The sequence below is a fragment of the Aythya marila genome (genome assembly GCF_965140915.1).
Source record: "Aythya marila genome assembly, chromosome: 1".
In the NCBI taxonomy this organism is placed as follows: Eukaryota; Metazoa; Chordata; class Aves; order Anseriformes; family Anatidae; genus Aythya; species Aythya marila.
In genome coordinates, this window is record NC_139042.1 from 117,563,200 (window position 1) to 117,584,721 (window position 21,522).

At 39.0% G+C, this 21,522-nt stretch overlaps 1 protein-coding gene across 1 annotated transcript in view; it reads right to left on the bottom strand.

Annotated features, from left to right (window-relative positions):
• The window catches only part of ADGRG7 (adhesion G protein-coupled receptor G7), a gene marked incomplete at both ends in the record, with an annotated part of 27,507 nt that extends 6,188 nt beyond the window's left edge, over nucleotides 1–21,319 (bottom strand). The window contains 14 exons of the mRNA XM_082751394.1: nucleotides 693–854; nucleotides 1,829–1,910; nucleotides 3,089–3,453; nucleotides 5,173–5,285; nucleotides 6,603–6,752; nucleotides 8,836–8,996; nucleotides 10,994–11,107; nucleotides 11,192–11,310; nucleotides 12,061–12,149; nucleotides 12,627–12,782; nucleotides 14,814–14,923; nucleotides 15,796–15,927; nucleotides 17,499–17,606; nucleotides 21,211–21,319. Of these exons, the coding sequence (XP_082607520.1) occupies nucleotides 693–854; nucleotides 1,829–1,910; nucleotides 3,089–3,453; nucleotides 5,173–5,285; nucleotides 6,603–6,752; nucleotides 8,836–8,996; nucleotides 10,994–11,107; nucleotides 11,192–11,310; nucleotides 12,061–12,149; nucleotides 12,627–12,782; nucleotides 14,814–14,923; nucleotides 15,796–15,927; nucleotides 17,499–17,606; nucleotides 21,211–21,319 (1,970 nt within the window). The remainder of the gene's footprint in view (nucleotides 1–692; nucleotides 855–1,828; nucleotides 1,911–3,088; nucleotides 3,454–5,172; nucleotides 5,286–6,602; nucleotides 6,753–8,835; nucleotides 8,997–10,993; nucleotides 11,108–11,191; nucleotides 11,311–12,060; nucleotides 12,150–12,626; nucleotides 12,783–14,813; nucleotides 14,924–15,795; nucleotides 15,928–17,498; nucleotides 17,607–21,210) is intronic.
• Between the last annotated feature and the right edge of the window lie 203 nt (nucleotides 21,320–21,522).

Here is a 21,522-nt window from a genome sequence, read left to right on the forward strand (position 1 = left end):
TTTCTTTAACAAAAATATGAGATTTACCAAAGCAACAGGATACATTAAAAATTAATATGCTAGTTACTATAAACCTTTTAGGATGTTTACAGTTTTGATCCAAATAGTCTCAATTTTCAGTATAAGAATAAGCTGCCATTGAAGTTTGGATATCCAGTTTCTCTCAAGCCATAGAGGAATCAGAGAGAAGGCATTTTGGTTTGCTCCAACCATGAAAATTTTACATAAAGGGAATAAAGTGCAAAGTTTTGTTGAACAGGTCAGTCCTTTGGGATAATGAAAATTAAAGCAATTCTCTTTTAAGTAATTTTAAGTAATACAATGAACACTGCAAAGTCTGTGATGCCTAGCCTGTGACAATACACAGAGTGTTGAGTTAAAACCGGGCAGGGAAATCTGTTTCAACGCTGATTAAATCACACATAACCTTCATTGAACTCAAGTAACACTGGAAAAAAAAAAAAAGAAAAAAAGTGGTGGTGGCTGGGGGAAAGCCTGTAATGTGTTCACTGCTATGCAAAAGAACATATTGTGACCCATTATGGAATTAATTCTCTGACAGCTTTAAATGCACATTTCTTTAAAACAAAAGATTTTCTCAGAAATCCAAATTTGTGACAAGAAAACCCGAGCTCTTAACAAGAGATCAAGGAATACATCTGAAAGATCTGAGGAGTTCTGTGCCATCTCACCTTGTCAAATCCTTGTTCTCCTTCCATATCACAGAGACAATGATCTTGATGAAGATGATAATGTTAAACAGGAGTATCAGTGCTACCGGCAAAAGAAATGACCACAACATGGGCTTTTCTATACTGAAATTCTGATCTTGATCCAGGGCTGCAAGCCAGCAACTTTTCATAAAAAGAGAGGCCATTTGAAAAGATATGTTAGACAAATTATTCAGAATACCAAAACAAAACAAAACAGTACACCTCTTTTTAATCCCAAAAGACCTCTCTCTGAAAGGCAACCAGTCCTGGACAACTGAGGACTTTCAATCATGCTTTTCTTTTCTCTGAGGAGTTCAAAGTGGTTTACCAAACAAACTGCATCAGAAAATATTATAAGGTGGAATATAGCTAATCCTATAGCTAACCAAATACGTATCTGGCCACCATATACAATTTGATCTCTAGGGTATATATTATAATAAAGCTAAAGAGTTAAAAGGAAGACATTATGGACAAAAGTTGAAACAAAAACAGTGGCAACTTCAGGAAGATGGGATTACCCTGTAAAATATTTAACTTTTTTTTTTTTTTTCACTGACAAATAATCTCAAGCTAGAAGTCAACACTCCCTACATGAGTATCACAAGATCACCGCCATGTGGAAGAGCATTTTTGTTTGCATCCAAAAATTCTGCATCACCCACTGTAAGCCTCTATCCAGCTTTGGTGTGCTGGCACAAAAATTTAAGTACAGGTACCAAACACATAGAGTAATTAGGGATATAGTTATGTTGGCCAGAAAGATTTCAAATAACTGTGAGGAGTAAGCTTAGATATTGAAATGCAGTTATGAACTTAAGTGAAGGTCCTGAATTTTAGTCAGTATAAGAGCGTCTACAGTTCCCATTTAAAGCCACAGGAGATCTTGCAGTAGCATTCAGGGCAGATATGGGTACGGTACCCTAAGTCCTTAGTGAGGAAAAACTGCAATTCCTTATAGTGAAAGTTGACCTTGAGTGAAGAGTTTTGTTTTCTTTTTAGTACAGGTAATTACATTTACAAAATAATATACCATATAAATTGAGAATAGTATTAATATTAAGCCATCATACAAGGCATGCAATAGCAAGTATTGTAATAATACACAAACTTACAATTCTTCCTGTCGGTAGTTTAAAGCTTTTCCTTCTCTATAAGTAGCTCCAAGTGTTACTGCAACTACTACAGCAGGGATTCCTAATTGATAGGAGAGACATTAGCAATTTATTGTTCAGTTGTATAGGTGCACCCTAACTCCATTCCACATAAACAGCTTCTTGCTCTTGTGTAGTTACGTCCTTGACCCCTTTGTTTCATTTCCTGTTTTCCCTGTGTCCTAACTACCTGTTAGAAGAGTTTAAGTAGCACATTTCATGGGAAGAAGCCTCCCACACTGGTTCTTGTCTGGGAAATAAACGTGCTGCTCTCTCCCTCCTTCAGCTCTACTATAAATCTTCCAGATTGCTGTGCTCTCAAAATCTGACAAGCAGTGAGTCAGAATCATGCTCTTTTAGACATGCAGTCACAGGACAGTGAGGAATCTAATGCTGTGTTATCATGCTAATATCTGTGGAGAGCAATGACATATAGCCAGGCAGCTTTCACTGAACATTTTCTGGCCTGCACGTGCAGTCCATATTCTAGAAGTTTTAAAAGAATGGCCTCTGCCTCCACCCATATGCAAAACATAACTATAAAACAATCTGAATCTAAAGCTGCTTGGTAGATGCCATCAAAAACACATATCATGCTAGCTGAATACACAATGTGGAAAAGGCAGGAGGCTGAGATTTTTACTATACCTAGTGGGCATCTGGCTGTATTCTTCAGTCCTCCAAAAAAGTCTCCTTTCAAGCTGCAGTGTTGTTGCTAATTGCAATAGTATTTTAAGAATGCACTCTCTGCTTATTAATAAATAATCTATAACAATTTATATAAGTCAATCCTTGCTTTTGGATGCATGCAAGGCTCTGGTTGAGGTCCCGAGGAATCTCAGAGATATCTAAATGAAGAACCTGACTCCATATACACAACCACTGTATCTGAAAAAAAAAAATAATCCTGTAGTTGACAGAAAAAGACTGTTGAGTGTCTTGATTACTGTGAAAATTTCTCCTGCATGCACTAGATATATGCTGTGGTGCTGGTGAACAAGCTCTGTTTCAGTGCCATATCAGGACAGTGAAAACAAGCTCAATTTATACCAGTAGTGCAAGGTGCAACAGGAGATTATTCATTAAACCATGTTGCCTAAGCCAGAGAGACATTGATTCTTAGTTGCTCACTACTGATCTGCTATCTTCATACTTCTCCTTGAATGCACTATGTACTGGTAGTGTGGTAAGAGTTGCCACGTATAGGACTTTAAATCTTACCCCATCCGATTGCTGACATGGTTACAATGAAGTTTCCAGGAAGGGGCTTCATGGCTCTAATCAGCAATAAATACAGTTGTGCACAATTGAGTGCTGTCCACATAAACGTTGCCAACAAAAAATAGTGCAGCAGGACAGCCACAGCCATACACCAGGAGTCTTCAGGAGGATCTACCATGTCAGATTTGAGCAAGGTGTTATTGGTGGTATAGTAAGTACTGTACTGTTGTTCATATCCACTGGTATTGCTGCTGTGATTCCTGGCATTTTGGTTTTCAATTCCAGAGATGAAGATAATGTTAAAAGTTAGCATTGAGGAACAGAGACTCACTAACATCCACGTTACAGATGACTTCCGAGTTTTCCTATTGGTAGGAATACATTTAGGAGAAGAAGGTAAAGCAAAATAAGAAAAAATATAAAATATTTCTTCGTTTCTGTTGACGTCAAAAGCAAGCTAGAGTGTGCAGTCTTTAATATATATTTATAGAAAAAGCAATAACTTGTTTGCAGAATTTTACACTGTAGTAACTCTCAGACACCTTACCAAATTCTTCAATTTCATCTGATTTCAACTAGAACAGAGAAGACCCAGCACCTTCTAGGACTGGACTCTTTCCAAAAGAATTTGGGATGCATTTAATTTTTGTCACTCTGCTCTTTTAGGGCCATTTTCTTCGGTGTTAAGAGCATAAGACAAGTATTTCTAAGCACTCTTCAAGGTACTAAAGAATAATAATAAGTATAATAATAAGTATAATAATAACTACAATATAATAAATAATAATAACTCCACTTCCAAATGCTGTCTTGTAAATGCACTTAAAAGGTAAAGTCTGAAAGCTTCAAAAATCCTAAAAACATTGACCTTGATGGAATTACTCCAAATCTACATTAGTGCAAGAGAGATGAGATAGTTCTTAATTTACAGCTCTTAATGCCACAGCTCTGTTGGCATGACTTTGCTCCTTGTTCAAGGCAGAATCACATGACACCATTAATCCCAAGCATGTCCATCTAGGAAGTGTGCTGTGACTGTATTTCAGTGAAGTCATTCACAATAAAACAGTGACACAAACAGTGTACATAACCTCTGTTACTATATATTCATGATGCTTTGAAATCAACCGTTTACTACAGCTGTTTTATAAACAGAAGTCTGTAATATAGAAACTCTTAAATAGGCAAAAGAAATCAAAGAAATATTTAAATTGGATAGCAAAAAGAGAACCTGAGGAGTGATATACATGCTTTTACATGAACACTAAAAGTCTGAGAGAAAAGAGAGTGAACTGAAATGATTAGCCTTGAATGAAGACAGCAGTGTAACAGGCATATTGCTAACTGGCTAGAAGAAAGACAGTTCATTAGACATTGTAATACCAGGGCACAGGGCACACAAGAAAGTATAAAGTAGGTCGAACTGGTGATGGAAGACTATTACACATTTAGTAAGTATTAAGTGAGCACAGTGAACTAAACACCTCAACGTGTAGCATGGGTCAATGTAGCAACAATACAGCTCAGGGCCTGTATTGTCAAATGCCTGACCAAGGCGGTCACACAGACATCAGTGAGGCCAGGCAGACGTAGAACAAAACAGTAACAGCAGAGCACCATTAACACATGGAGACTGGGCAAATGTGTTCCTGGGACATAAACCAGAGATAGATTTTTAGACATAATCATGGGAGCCCATGGTAAAAGGTTCAATCCTTGACTTGGTCCTCAGTAGCACACTATGCTTGCTTTATTGTCATAGCCTGTATTATCACCCGTAGGATACCTAGACTGAACATTTTTGTTGGAAAGTCATAAAACAAAGCATTCACCATAGGTACATTCAACTTGCAAAAGGTGACGTCATAACTTCATACACATAGACATTGCATAACTTCACTAATCAGTAAAACACGTTTCCCAAGCTACACAACACACAATTAGATTGTTTTTAATACTATCTGCTGATCAATTATATTGAAATATGCTCCAGACTGGCTGCTGCCTCTGTTTCCCCTCAAACTATATACAGAGCAAAATATTGGAACTTAGTACAAAACACAGTTTCACACCTTCTCTCTTACCTCGTGAATATCTGAAATAAAATGGTAATGACCAGGCCAGCAATGGACAATCCAACACCAACATATGAGATACACTCCAAAGGCTTTGCATATTTATAATTGATCCGAAAGGCCTAGGAAAAAATCAGATTGATTATAAGATGAGATGATTTCCTTCCTAAAATTTGTATTTCTATTTGCACATAAAAATGAAAATGTTTTAGTAAAGCTATGACTGTTGCTAGCTACTGACAAAATTTTCAGATCACACACAATTTTTCCAGACAACAAAACAAGAGAAGCTTGTGCAGAACTGCAAAAGGAGACTTAACAATGCCAATCAAATATTCAGCAAGGTAGCAGATTAAATTATTCCTAGAGAAATACAAGGCTGAAAAGTCTGAAAAAAGTAGCTTTAACTTTTCATACTGATGTGCATTTCTGAATTTTGACTTCTGGTGATAAGGTCTAAGGTAAGACGTAAGGAATTCCAAATCAAAACCAGTCTTTGTTTGAACAGTGTCCATAAAGCAGCACACAAAATGTAAATGTAGTCAGAGAAACAGAAAATACCATTAACTTTGCACAAATAGATGGGAATTTTCTCTTAGAATACAGTCATTTTATACAATAAGGACATGCATAACACAAAGGGAAATACAGAAACAAGTAAGTACTACAAATATAGAAATGCTATTCTGTGAAAATGGAGTAAAAAGGAACTCTGAAATCTTAGCACTCCAGCACTCAATGACCATGATGTTAGCCATGGAGAGTTTTATTTAGAAAATCTGGCAGAATAATGAATGGCAGAGACAGTCATTCCTAAATAGTCTTGTAAGTATAAGAGAGCAATATATAAAACTAAATGGCAGTAGGCTTAATATTTACAGAGAAATTGCTTTTTGTAAGCATGTAAGCAAAGGAAGTAGCTAATGCTGAGTGCTTTAAGTTACTTGCTCAACACAAGTTGGTGCTGCAGCTAACACAGATCCCAAGATGCTTTTTGTGTCAGGGCACTTTAGGGTTCAGCCATACATTCATTTAAAACAGCTGCAACAATTCAGGTGCAGAGCTGCCACAGCAAGAAGAACGCCAGCGCCAGAGCAAAGTCAGATGGGCTTAGCCCTCAGGCTTTGTGCCAGTGGAAACCAGGATTTGCCCATACCTATGGCCTTCCAGCAGCTTTGGGGAGCATCACATGTCCCCATTAACCAGTTCTGTCATGGATCAGAGACAAATAAGTGGGGGCATCTTTAACTGCTGTGCCTTCTAGCTCAGTACCCTTCTAGCCAGGGCACTGCGCCCAAGCCCTTTTATTGTCATTCTGGTCTTGTAAGCCAGAGAACAAGTGAAAACAAAAGAAAACAAACAAACAAACTAAAAACCACCACCCATAACAAAAAGCACCACACCAGATTCTTCCCATTCATGGAAGAACAAAGACCTACCATGAGGACAGCAAAATGAGTAGTGTGGTTGCACTTGCATCTCAAGAATTGGCCTCTTTCTTTTGTACAGCCTGCAGTGTTCCAGTCGTTCACAGCATAGTCCCAAAAGACACATGCATAATCATGCAGCAGAAATTTGGATGTGTTGTACTACAAATAGGGATTACAAGGAGAAAAATGGGATAAAGAAACACAAAGACATATGCACCAGCAAAAAGCATACTGACAAGTATCCTCTGAGAGGGGAGCCGACAGCTACTAAGGGATTTCCAGTAAATTTATGAAAGCAATCAGTAACAGCTTTATTCAGCTTTTTGAACTTATTTTGTATGTTCTTTCTCAGTCAAGAGTGACAAAGAAATGACCCATTTCTATGAATTATTCAGGTAATTACAGTTCAAATACACATCCACGAGACATTAAATAAATACCAAAGGAATTCTGCATAGGCCAAACAAAAGATTTCAGATATTAGTAACATTAAATTGCTGCCAGCTGATTAATGATGAATCCACACAATAAAAGGAAGCAAACAATGATAAATTCTGTGTACCATCCCCTCCCCTCCTGCACTATGGCTTTGCTCACACAGAAATATGTCAAACTGCATGCAGTATTTCTCAGACAATATACTTCTGCAGGTTACTGCAGTTAGAATATGAAATGAGAACCTTGAAGTGCAAATAAATATTAAAAGCAATCTTGTTCACAGTCTTGGTAGTTCATTACAGATGAGGAATAAGGGTAGGAGTAAGAAAAAAACAGTTTTCCATTATTACTGTATTTTTAAGTGCTTGTTTCCCAAAGCACTATGGTGGTGATTACTGATCTATCATACTCAAATACTCATGTGCTCAAGCCTAAAAATCTTTGCCATGAGTTAAATATTGTAAGAAGAATTGAAGTATTTTTGTCTTTGTTTTGGAGAAAGCCTGCTAAAAAATGAATAAATATTATGTAAACATTGCTAATTAAGCAAATTGGCTCTCACAAAAGGCATTTCCTGCAAAAAATGCAGTAATATCTGGAATCATTTCTGGGGCGGGGGGGGGGGGGGGGGGGTTGGAAATCTAAAACCCACAAACGCTCTCAACTGCTTATTGCCAGAAATGAAAGTGGTGTGCTAAAAATAAAAATAAATAAAAATAAATAAAAATAAAAACACACCACTCTCAACTTATATGTCTTTCCCTGAGTATTTAAGAGGTAGTAGGACAAGGACAGCCTCTGGTCAAACTGAACGTGGCATTTCTTCTCTGGGTAATGAACTGGCAGGAGGACTGTGCCCAGTGGGTAGTGGTTAATGGAGTTAAGTCTAGCTGGTGTCCCTTTACAAGTGGTGGCCCCCAGGGGTCAGTACTGGGGCCTATCTTGTTTAATATCTTTACTGATGACCTGGATGAAGAGATTGAGTGTACCCTCAGTAAATTTGCAGATGACACCAAGCTGGGAGGTAGTGTCGATCTGCCTGAGGGTGGAGTGGCCCTTCAGAGGGATCTGGATAGGCTTGGCTGCTGGTCTGAGGCTTAACGAGGCTTAATAATATGAGGTTTGATATGATGAGGTTTAATAAGGCCAAGTGCTGGGTCCTGTGCTTTGGCCACAATAACCTAATGTTCCACTATAGGCTTGGGGCCAAGTGACTAGAAGACTGTGAAGAAGAAATGGACCTGGGAGTGTTGATGGATGCTCAGCTGAACATGAGCTGGCAGTGTGCCCACATGGCCAACAGGCCAATGGCATCCTGGCCTGTATTAGAAACAGTGCAGCCAGCAGGAGCAGGGAGGTGATCGTCCCCCTGTACTCTGCTCTGGTGAGGGAACTGGGGTTGTTTAGTTTGGAGAAGAGGAGGCTCAGGGGAGACCTCATTGCTCTCTGCAACTTCCTGAAGGGAGGTTGTGATGAAGAGAGGGTCGGCCTCTTCTCTCAGATAACTAATGATAGGACTCGAGAAAATGGCCACAAGTTGTGCCTGGGGAAATTTAGATTAGATATCAGGAAAAACTATTTCTCTCAAAGAGTGGTCAGGAGCTGGAACAGCCTGCCCAGGGAGGTGGGGGAGTCACCACCCCCGTTCAAGAAGTGCCTGGACAATGTGCTACGAGATAAGATTTAGTAGCTTAGTGGGTAGTATTGGCGATAGGAGGACAGTTGGACTAGATGATCTTGTAGGTCCTTTCCAAACTTGTGTTTCTATGATTCTATAATTCTATGATTTCTTACAGAAACTTACCTTGGGATTGAAGGCTATTTCAACACCACTGGCTGTTCCACCATCAATGTTGCCAGAGACAATTTGTTTAGAAAAATTACTGTGACTTAAATAAGTCTTTGACTGGAAGAGTTTGTCATTTTGATAAAGGACAAAGCCAGCTCTTCTATTGATTGATGAACCTTCGCTAGGCAAACAGAAAAGTAGGTACAGATATCAGAGAAACTGGTGCCTTGGAAGAAGCCTATCCTATGCTGCTTTACACATCCAGTATTTACAGCATATTTTTATTTAGATATTTATTTAGAATCCCTTTAAAATGTAGAGAAGAATTTCTTTTTCCCCATGAATTTCAAAAGATTCATCTTTTCAATTTTTGCTGGGGTGGAGTGTGAAATTTTAATAATAAAATAATTATTTCCCTTCTCCTAATGCCTTTTCTGAAGAAAAATGTTAGCAATGAGGGAAATAATATTCTAAATCCAGATACATACACATATGCCAAATGGCCAGGCTTTTAATAACACTAAAGAAGAAATAGTAACAACAGAGACATTTACAGTTAATAGAAGTTGGGGGATCAAAAGAGATTGGCTGGACTTCTCCCTTCAGACCCAACTTTTGGACTCTATTTCTTTGGTTACACTCTTACACCAAATTAGAGAGACTTCTAAGTGATTTAAATCACTAGTCTTAATTGTTGCTAAAGCGAGGGGAAAAAAATCCTAGTTTATGCAATTGATTTTATTTTTGATCTTATAATTTTGTTTTCTTCATGAGAGACTAATGTAGTTTTATACCTACAAAATGTCATGTGTGTATTTAATACTGAATAAATCTTTTTTTTTTTTTTTTAATAAACTGTGCATTCAATCCAGCCCACTTGAAGGAAGTGTTGCGATACACAGGCATTATGATAAAGACTTTACATGATCACACTGGTTTTCCACAGGCCTGTTGTCTGCAACAGTTTTAGTGCTTTTCTAACCCTTATGAGAGGACAGGATTGTTCATTTCCCTGTGGACTGGTATATGAACAATGTTCAGCAATAATAAGTTTAAATGCTTTGCAAACTTAATCTTCATTATACTCTTGTGCTATGATGTCTAGTGTTACTGTTACTGTACAGAGAGACTTAGGATGAGTCTGCTGGTTTCAGGTACCAAGACTGAAACTTCTGCAGTTTTAGCATGTCATAGAAAAGCACATGATGAAAGTTCAGCTCCCTGGGGCTGTATTTGCAGCTGTGAATAATCAAACTTCCTGCAAATCATGCACAAGGGACAAAATTGGACATGCAGAAGACAAATGACATATAATCAGCAGCCAGGTATCGTGTGCCTGGTTAGAAGGCCAGGATTATATCCTGCTTGGGACTCCAGCTGCTAGGTTAAATTGGCATTAACCCTCACCACCACTCAGGGTAAACTACCCAGCCATCAGCTTCTGCAGCAAAAGAAGCAAAGGAACTATATGCTTTTGAAGAGGCATTGGAACAGGCTGCCCAGGGAAGTGGTGGAGTCACCATCCCTGGAAGTCTTCAAAAGACGTTTAGATGTAGAGCTTAGGGATATGGTTTAGTGGGGACTGTTAGCGTTAGGTCAGAGGTTGGACTCGATGATCTTGAGGTCTCTTCCAACCTAGAAAATTCTGTGATTCTGTGATTCTGTGATAAGGGACAGCTCAAAAAATCCCGTGTGCCATTAAAAATGATTGCAACACATAGATGTAAGAACACATCTGTCCTGGCTGACACTTGACAGTAGGAGTAATTTTAGTTGAAATGGCAGATGTCTTTGGATTTGGGGCAGGATACATAAGTACTAGCCTTTGATCTTGATATATAGAGAGGTATGGTCAAAGATTCATTACATTCTGAATTTTTAAAAAGCAAAAAAAAAATGGAAAGTACCAAAACATGCAAAGCTTTCTGACCATCACATGTACACATGTATTAATCTATAAATAAGATCATCCAGCTCCTTTGACATGTGCATTTTTGTGCCACAATATGGTACCAACATGCATATCAAAAAACTTGTTGCTATAGTAGTTATAAAATCATATTTTTTTAATATTGATTCAGTTTTTGTTTGTTTGTTTTCCCAAAACAGATTTTTAGGGAATATTCATTCAGAATTTCTCCTGCCACAGTTTTCAGTAAGAGAAAGAACTTACTGTTACTTGTAATATTGAGCAGTATCTGAACTTCAGTACTGAGTTCATCATTAAGCCCAGTGGCATCTTTCTGTATTTCTAGTTTTGTTGTCTGATAATTACCCGGTGTTTCATCTGCAAAAATTAACAGTGGCTGCATTAGAATTTATGGCACACACCTGCTTTTGCTGGTAAATCCAACAACACACCCAGGCTTACCTCTCTGTGCCAAAAACAGAATTGCAGAGGAGTTCAACATCAGTGGGACAGACTGGACTGCAATGTTGGTCTGAGTGATGTTGCTCATCAAAGAAAATTCTTCAATCGTTTTTGTGAGTCTGCATTGAAATAATGAGTGGGGAAAAAAAACTTACTACTAGCTGTTACACACAGCTATAGGTGCAGTTTCTGAGCTTCCCCTCTGATTTGATTCTCTGGCACATGAGTGAAGAAGCTACATGTTATCTCTAGCAGCAGGGGAAATTCTGCTACTTCTGAAGTCAAAAGAAAATTTTACTTTCTAACATCAAGAGAAGCAGGATTTAGCCATACATGCAGCTGGGAGTGGGGCAATGTGAAATCTAGCATGCTGTCAAATTGCAACAGCTCGTTAGGTAAGTCAGAAATTTCTTCTAACATATGCAGGGTGCAGCTCCCTCATGCTGATAGCTTCCCCTTTCTACATGCTGGGAATTGCAATAATAATTCAGACTTCTGTGAAATACAATAAAAAACCTGGAAGTGTTTTTAAAGTGCCAGCATTCCAACCTGCAGGTAAGTCCCTCCTCCTGTAAACCCCTCCCTGTTTACAAACAGTACTGTGCTACTTAAACAATTTACCCATACTGTTTAAGCCAATTGATCAAATCAGAATTTAACTCCAGAAGCATAATTCCCTGACCTTATCCTTTATACAAAGCATAAAAAGTCAGCCAAAATTATTTATGTAGGTATAAATTTACTGAATAAAATTGCACTTTAGAGTTGAACACTAAAATTTTGATGCGTTCATAAACAACTTTCATTCTGAAACACAAAGGAAAATGCTGTTGATTAGATTTAATAAGAAGGGCAAAAGTTGAGGTTACCTTGATGTAACATTGACAAGATCACTTCTGAATTCTGTTTCCTTGGCATCCAAGAGCTGACTCACTGTAGCCACTACTGTGTTAGATGCCTGAGACAATCAGAAAAAAAGAAATAAAAGAAAAAAAAAAAAAGGAAAAAAGGCAATGTTCAAAGATAAATGAAATAAATCATCCTTTGTTCTACAGTGCATTGACAAAGTATGAATACAATAGGCATTACTTGAAAGTGCATACAATGGAGTAAACAAAATACCGGATGTCATTTGACAGAATATAAGCTTGAGACAAGGGTTTATAAACACTACATTTCTATTAATTTAGACAGTAAAGAATAAGTCAAATGATGCTACTAGTATTAGAATTCCAGATCAGGCCAAGTTTAAAGAGCTGATAAGAAACAAATTTACACTCTGGGAATTTACTCTCACTCAGCAGTGATTCCACAGGTATTCACTCAGGGCCACTTAAATAACTCAGCATACTGCTAAATCTGCTAGTGGAGAAGGGACAGAATCCATATCCCAAATATTAAGCCATAAGTATCTTATTACAGTCTTAAAACTCACTTGAGGGTCATCTGAAATGTTTGGCTTTTTCAGAATCTGCACTGAGATATCCATGGCAGCAGAGATGTTCTGTGTGGTCAGTTGGTCAGGCATGGCAGTAAGGATTTGAGTGGTCTTTGCAATTTCTAAAACAGCGCTGGATTCCGCAGTTTCCACCTAGTAGGAAAATGCCATTCAACAGAAATAAGAAAAGGAAAAAAAGACACCACTTTTATAACGTTCTTACAGAAAATCATACAGATAGTCGAAGAAGAACCTGACGGCATCTTTTGCCACTCCTTCATGGCAGGTGGGTGTCGACACTAGCAGTAAGCCCTCCTGGATCTTCTGATGTTACAAAATTCTGTAAACCTCTAAATAGTCCTCAAATAACCAGAAACTGATTTTTTGGAAAACCATCACTGGAACTTTAGAAATGTCATCTAGAATAATAGTGCTTCTCAGAACAGTATTCAAAAACTGCACTGAAAACGTTATCCTCACTTCAGTATATTGTAGTGTCAAATCAGAATAAACAAAAAAAAAAAATAAAAGAATCAGTGCTGGAAGCACCAAGAATTGTTACAAGCTCTGGATGGGCCCAGTTTGATCAGTTAGCACTTAATGTGTAGGGCATAAATGTCTATAATATCTTAGGTATAAAACTACACACACACACAAATGTTACCTGTATGTTATATGAAGGTATAGCTCGCTGAAAATATGCCTAGGAGGCATGGAAAGCCTGTTTATCATCAGAAGAACTTGCTTCATATGTTATGGACACTGTCTAAACAGTGTATTGAGTCATCCTTCTTCTAATCCATTAAGGCATCCAAATCAAGTTTAATTAAATCATGAATCTTTCAAGTGTTTTTAAAGCTCAGAGTGGTAGGAATAGAGGGAATGTGTTGCATAGGGAGGAAGGAAGGAATTTTACATTTATAATTAATTACTGGAGATTTATTATTTGATTTGAAAGCATCTGCATCATGCACATGGTGAAAGCTTATTTTCACTATTCTTACTTCTGACTTGTAGCATCATCTTGTGTTCAAAGTAAATATTTGTGTTTATAGGAATGAAAATCCTTTTAAACCTGGTCTATAGATCACTAAGCATGTCTTTGGACTCCTGGAATGCACCTTCAGACCCCGAGCTGCCTGACGTTCACTAGGTGGCAGTACAACACCAAAAATTGTAAGAAAACCCCAAATTACTATTAGCAGCAGGCTAACCTTATGTTGCAACCAAATGCAGACCTGCCTCTTATTAGCATTATAAATAACTGCTAGTAGTATTATATATTATTACAGAGAACAATTGACATTTGAACCATTTGATAAAATTTATATACTGGGAAAATATAATCTTGATCTCAAGGATTAAGGATGCAAGCAACAATATGAAAGATTGACTCACTTAGAGGGACTGTATCTGTTTCTTTCCTTTTTTTTTTTTTTTTTTTTTTTTTTTTTTTTTTTCGAGACTAGTGATAAAGAATCGAAGATCAGAAGCAGAAAACAGTTGTGGCTGTCTTTAATGTATGTAATCATGTTCAGTGCTCCATGCTTTTGAGAATGACAGACCTAAGCCTTAAGGCGAGGCTAGGGGGCAAGGGTATATGTTTTTTGTTTGGTTTTGGTTTTGTTTTAAATCAGGAAGAGTTTGTCATTCATACAAGAAATTTTGACTTTGAATTATTGAGAGACAAAAATGTTTAAGCTTTGCTCTTAATCCTTTCTAACATCTCAGTGTCATCACCACTGTGCTAACTGTGTGTTTGATAACCCACAAGTGGCTACTCTCAAAAAGAGTGCCACTCTTGCCACTCTCTTTGAAATCCCATCAATTTTCTCAGCAGTTCAGTATCCTGGGTCAGCATTGCCTCCACTCTCAGGTGTTTGCTGAGAAGTGGGAACCTGAGTGAGGAACTTCCAGGCCAGCTAGGTAATATTAGGTGGGATATAGTGTTCAGGCAAAATCAAGCAAAATAAAATAATCAGCATTATAAAAAATCCATTTGCAAAGCGGGCACATGCCAAGAATTCCCCTGAAAAAAAGGCTTTGGTGGTTCATTTATCGTTTTGCAAAATTTTAAGAAAGGAAACACAAATACATATTTCCTGCCTCCAATACCTATTGCATTTTTTTTTATTGTGATGCTGCAGAATCCCAGCCATTCTGTAAACAGCATGTCAAGATTACCTGTGATGCTAGGGAGTCCAGATTTTCATTACAATTCTGCACACTGGGTTCCTCTAAAGTAGGAATTATTCCGTTTCTGGAGCACAACCGAATCGCAATTGAAGAGTTACCTGGTAATATTGTAAAAGCAGAAAGATATGCATTTAGTACACAAGCCCTCAGTCATATGCACATGACCTCATTAGGAAGTAAAACAGCTCAGTGGGTGTGACACCCTAGTCAGTGTTATTTTCTGTTTGCATACAAAGAATAATTGTCTCTCAAGATTAGAAGTGACCATCAATTATTTAACTGGTTTATTACTGGTCATTTTTGAACATGTGTTTTATACTTATAGACACAATTTTGTCTCAGTGGCTGAGATTATGCATGCCAAATTTAGATAGTTTAAACATGCTAGAACTGCAGAAATGTCTCTCAAATTGGAGGTGCAGACATCAGCACTAAACCATCAGAAAGGCTTTTTAGCATGTCTTGTAAAAAGTACTTAATTTATCATGAAAGAACTAAGAAGGGCAGGTGGAACTGCCATGCAACAGTTACTCTAAAAGGTCTCTGAGAGCTGGTATATGCTGCTGGAGTACTCCTTGCTTTTCAGGTCTCTTCTGTGAGAAACCCAAACGTTGTGTTTTGTTTTTCTAATTTCAGTGATGTCAACAGTCAGCCACAGTTCATGGAAAGTGTCCGTGATAATTGTCCATGATAAAAAGTGATAATTTTTCTGTCAAACACCAGTTCATTAGTGATCTTAACCAACTCTCAGATGAGTTCCAGACAGACACGTACCCTATCTGGGATGTATACATTAAATCGTATGCACTTGAGGTAGGAAGCTGTGTGGAGAGATTAGTGCTCCTGCTGCTTGAACACTGCTGTTCTGGCTTTAAACAGAGAGCTCTCATCTTCTGCTCTAATGATCCAACATCTTTCACAAACCTTATATTTGCCTTTGTGAAGCGTAAGTAAAAGGAAAGAAACATACCATTCGCAGTGTGAGGTTCACATTTTTCGTTGGAGCTGCCATATTTACCCACTATAATCCTTTCAAAAGTAAGGTTCTTTATATCACCTTCAGAATTGTTGTATGTGTAAGTACTGGCCTCACAGAAATTCACTGTACAGAAGGGAAAAAAAAAAACAACAAACAAACACAAAAACATTAGGATCAAAAATTTTTAATACATGGAGAAATTTTTGAAAATAAAACAGTATTAAGAAAATATAAACTCATTGACTCTTTTGTCTTAAAGGAAATAAATATCTGTTAAAGCAGGGGGCAAAACTGAGCATGGAGTTCCCAGTGGAGCCTCACCAGTGCCCAAGATAGGGAGGGTAATGCCGTCCATCAATCTGTTTCTCTCTGCCTAGCACAGCTGCTCTGCTTTGCTTACAATGAAGGCGGACTGTTGGCTCATATTGAACTTGGCAGCCACTGTCACTCCCAGATCCTTTTCAGCGGGGCTGCTTCTGAAACAGCAAGTTTCTAGTCTGTTCCAGTGTCCCCAGTGCAGAGATTGGCATTTGTCCTTGCAGGCCGCTGTGGGGTTTCCACTGGTCTGATTCTCAGGTTTCCAAGGCTCTTCTGCGTTGACACTCTACTGTTAAAGTGTCAACAATACCTCCACTCCACCACGAGTTTAGTGTTGTCCTCAGATTTGCTGAGAGTGCATTCTGTTATCATTCAGATTGTCAACAAAGACATTGAACGATACTGGCCCTAGTATCAACCCGTGGGTTGCCCTACTTTTACGGTACTCTAATCAAGCCATTGATACCACACTTTGAGTTTGGCAGTTGAGTTAATTTTCAGCCCAGGTAATGGCTGTACACCCTTCCTGTACCTCTTTACCTATCAAATGAGAATGCTGAGGGAGACAGTGTCAAAAGCCTGACTAAAATCAGGGTATATTACATCTTTCACTCCTGTTGGCCAGTTACTTCATACAGAAGGCAGTCAGGTTGCTCAACCTTGATTTGCCATTTGTAAATCCAGACTGCTCCTGATTATTTTCTTGTATTTCACAGGCATGGAAATAGGCTCCAAGAGAATGTGGTCCACAGTACTTGTAGGATCTGAGGAAAACCTGACAGGCTTGTGGTTTCCCCACTCCTCCTTCTTGCCTTTCTTAATGGTGGGCATGATGTTGGTGTTTTAGTTCTCTGCGTCCTCCCCTGATCATGATATTTTTACATAGGTGACAGAGAGCAGTCCCACATTTACATCAGTCAGCTCTTTCGCCACTCCTACATGAATCCTGTCTAGATCCATGCATGTGAATACTTTTGTGGTGATGTTGCAACTGGCAGCAGGAAATGAGGATAGGCATTATCCTGCTGGGTACTGAGTCCCCTTGGCACTGGAAAATCCAGAGAGAGCAATGCTGGCCACTGAGGTCTGAATCTGATTTTCGAGTCATTGTGATGTTCAAACAGAGGAATTCAAACAAAGGCCAAATTGGCTAGAAACAGACAACAGACTGTTGAAAACCATAATGTCTTCCCCAGATATGTTACTCATTTGAAAGAGTGACAGAAGTGGGTGAAAGTTATGGCCTCTTCTAGGAAGAAGAGCCACGTCTCTTCTTGCACACACGACCCTGCTGAGCAGGTGGGTCAGGAGCCTCCCAGAACAGAGGGGTTCACAGAAATAACACCAACGGCTTGTGCTGCCTTGCTTGTACTAACCTATATCACAAAGGAGTCCTATCCACTCGTCAGGGCACACGCAGGCTCCATCCTGGCAGATTCCGCCATTGTGGCAGAAGCAAGGAGGTACCACGTTTTCTGTAATTTCTGTGTAAATAAACAATCAAGATGTACATATTCATAAATATGTATGCAAAATATATATACTTATAAATAATTTGATGAAGGATATATACAAATATGATGCTGATTTATTTGGAGCTTCAATTGAAATATATTTTATTCTGTGCCCCACAGTCTTGCTCATGGACTCAATCACTGTTTCCTCGTAACCCCCCAAAACAATGCTGTTAATGTGGGTCAAAGCTTTCAAAAATTAATCCGCATCTACACAGAAAAGTAGGCAGAAACTGCTCTGTGTAGCTGCCAGAAAGTCAGGAGCAATGATGGTATGGGCCTCCAGAATGCAAGAAACTCAAGCTGTTGAACCTGTGAAAAGCCCAAATGGCTCCTGCAGGGTTTTACAGGGAACAAGAGGGCAAAACAGGGCCACAGATTTCCAAGACCCAAACTGGCAGTGAGCAGGTGGATATTCAGACCTCAAAAAATCACACAGAAATATTCTGATTTAAGCCAGAATTTATGGGGTAATACAGATAAAAATCCATGTCCTGGTCTCAGCCATAGCCTGTATTCACATTCCAGGACAGGTGCCAATTTTTATTGTCTCCTGGCAGGAATAGCAGGCTTTGTCTGAAGTAGTCATTGCACAGGCTGCTGCAGCTTCAGGAAACAAAAAAGCACGATATAAGCAAGAGCAGAGAAATTACATTTCTTAGGAATTTCTGACTACACCATGGTATTGGAAGTGTTTGGCAAGCTCTGAAAATTTTAAGGTTTCTTTAAAAAGAGGCTGGATCAGGGGTATTCTGCAGCAGAAATTGAAGTACAGAAGGTGCTGGTGGACTTCAAGCTTTGGGATATGGCTCCAAGACCTGGGGGACCCCCCTGGGCCAAGGCTTCCTCTCAGTTTATCTCATCCAACCCAACATGGAGGGTGGAATTTGGAATCCCTTCCCCACTCAGCTGCGCTGGGTGCAGTTTATACTTTGAAATTATACAGAAAACTGAGGTTGAGGCCTGCTATTTGATCTGACATTTTAGAGTCTGTGTTTCGAGGTGCTGGCAAATAAAGTAAAGCCAGAAAATGTAAAAGTAAACAGTGCTGTCAGGAGCACATGTGCTATTGTATATTCCTAATGTTCTCATTGAAGCAAAAAGATTGCTTAACTTCTTGCTCTTTAATGGGATTCATGTAACTGAAAGGTTATTGCAGACTATAGGGGATGCGCCACGTGGCTGGGGTAATTCTGTTCTTGGCAAGTGTTGCTTGACTCTTGCTCATGTGGCTGCTATGTAGCAGTCTGTCTCAGCTACGTTTCAGCCAAATGTCTGTGATGCTAGTGGAATAACATCTATGTGCAGCTAGGTAATGTCTTTGCTATCCATCAGCTGTTCAAATCACATTGTTTCTCCGCTGGAATTCTTACGACAAGGAAAGGAAAACTCATGCAGCAATTGAGAGTGGGACGGGATGGGGGTGGGGTGAGGTGGGGTGGGGGACACGACTTAGGCAGCTGCAGACAAGGGCTTGATGTGGGGAAGCTGGGTGAGTGCTTGAACTGTTGCTGCCCTGTTGCCCAGCAGTGCTGGCTCATGTGGCAGGCACATGCATGTAGCACATGGGGCAATGTGGCAGAGGAATGACATCAGGAATCAGTTTCCTGCTTTGCCTTGGGAGCCCTTTGGACCTGGGAGCCCACAAAATACTCAGGGACCTGCAGCACAGCTCCAGGCCTCCATGGCCAAAGCAGTCGTATCACACAGGATCCCCAAAACAGAAGTTGCAGCGGTGCTGCCTTGCAAATGCTGCACATGATCCTGGGATGCCTGCAGAGGAGCATGGAGAGGAGGAAGCGTGACCGGGGCAGCCTTGAACTGGAAGCATCAATGCTGGCACTTCTACAACCAGGAACCCTGAATCTGTTGGGATCTAACTCCTGAATCATTGCTTTTGCAAGTGGTAAAACAGAAAAACAAAAACATATGAGGCAAAAAGTCCAGCATTGGCCCCTGGAGGTACAAGTGCATCTTTCTTGAGCAGTTGCCAGCAAGCAGCATCCACCTCACCTCTGTAACAACAGCATGACACTCTTGAGATCTGCTAAAGTTACTGCTTTTTCATTGCAGATTTTTTGTTTGTTTGTTTGTTTGTTTTGTGGGGTGAGTAGGAATCTGTGTCTTTCACAAATATGAATTCCCAGACTTAATAATGCAGTCATGCCTACCCCACGCACAGTAAAACTCATCAGCCTCAAATAATTGTGGCATTGGCTTAACATCATAGGGCTCTTCTGTTTTTAAGTTTCGGAAAACATCTTCTTTTTATTTGTCCTTGTCTTTTAAGTTTTGCAGAAATTAATTATTTCAAGAATCACATTGATTTTGTATATATTCTTAAATTGAGACTGAGATTCTTGCATAATATAATGTCATCAAGAACTGTGGGTTTTTTGTTTGTTTCTTTTCTCTTTTTTTCTTTTCTAAACCAGACATCCTGGGGACTGCTAATGGTAATGCAGTTAAGGTTTGGAAAAAACAGAAACACTACAGCTATGCACAAAAAACACTGCATCAGATGGGCATTAAGGTATTTCCCATCCTTGAAGTTGCTGCAGTTTCAGTCCTATTCCTAGCAGCTAGTTGCCCTGTAGCTGTGTAAATTTGAGGCACAAGAAGAATTCCCAAGCTGCTGAGAGTTAACTCCAAATCATCTGGGCTTAGGATCATCAAGTCAAACAAAGCCCTAAACATATTCCTATATTCACAAAGGTAAATAATTACTCATTTAAGTTAAGCAATTAATATTTACTTATGTGCCATTTCGTGTGTTCAGGTATGTTCCCTCCCTGTAAACATCTGATAGATTTCTTGAAGCAAATATAGCCCAGTGTGTCCTAACGTAAACTTTTCCCTGGGCCTCCTAGTCTCCAATAACATCTGTCCTGCTGGGTGAGCAGTGAGGAATGGCTGATTCTTGCAATGAACTTTACATACATATAGGCCCATGCATGATTTTGCATCATGTCCATATACTGAGTATTCTGCTGAGAGGAACCAAGATTTCTGCTCAAAGTTTGTACAAGAAAGTGTCTTAAGAGGTTGCACTGACCTGATTTTCAGATACGGAATATGCAAACCAGTGTTTCCTACATTCCCTCCACAAAGCTTTCTATAATGCAAATTGCAGTAAAATCATGGACAGGTGCTATACAGCACCTTTGTGATTATATGTTGTTCTTTTCCTTGTACAGCTAAGTAGTTACTCTTTAAAACATTATTTACAAGCCTAGCTAGAGTTTTATTTTTGACTTTCAAAAAGTAAATCAGATTTCTACCCAAAGAGTGAGAAGCTTTCAAGACATTTCTTCAAAACAATGCTAGCGAATTCATTCACAGTGTAAGTACATTACAAGGGAAATATTCAAGATTGTTTGCCATGTTATTCTGTTTACAAGAGAAGGCAAAGTTGTAAGTACTTGTTTAAACATCAAACAAACAAAGACATTTCCACCTAAAAGTCTGGGGCACAGATGAGTCTATCAGTAATCATGTTTAAACTCTTTAGGAAAGGCAGAAGAACACAAAAAGTTCAGACAGAGCTCAAATAGTGCAGAATTGTATTTCTTACCTGTGTGAAACTTGATGATAAGCTGCCAAGCACAAAGGGACCAGAGTGTCAGAGTCACCACACAGCAGGCAACTGCAATCAATATTCTGTCCCACTGGCATGAAGGCATGTTGTGGTGTGGACTGTCTGCCCAGCTATAAAATGATATTATACATCTATAACCTTGTGATGGATAAACCATTAACTACTAGCCTACTCCTAGAAAATTAACCGTTTCAGTTCCATTTAGGAAAGAAAAAAAGAAAAAGTAGATAAATAGCATGCATTTATTTCCAACATTTTCTACCCTACAAAATATTTCACTTAACAAGA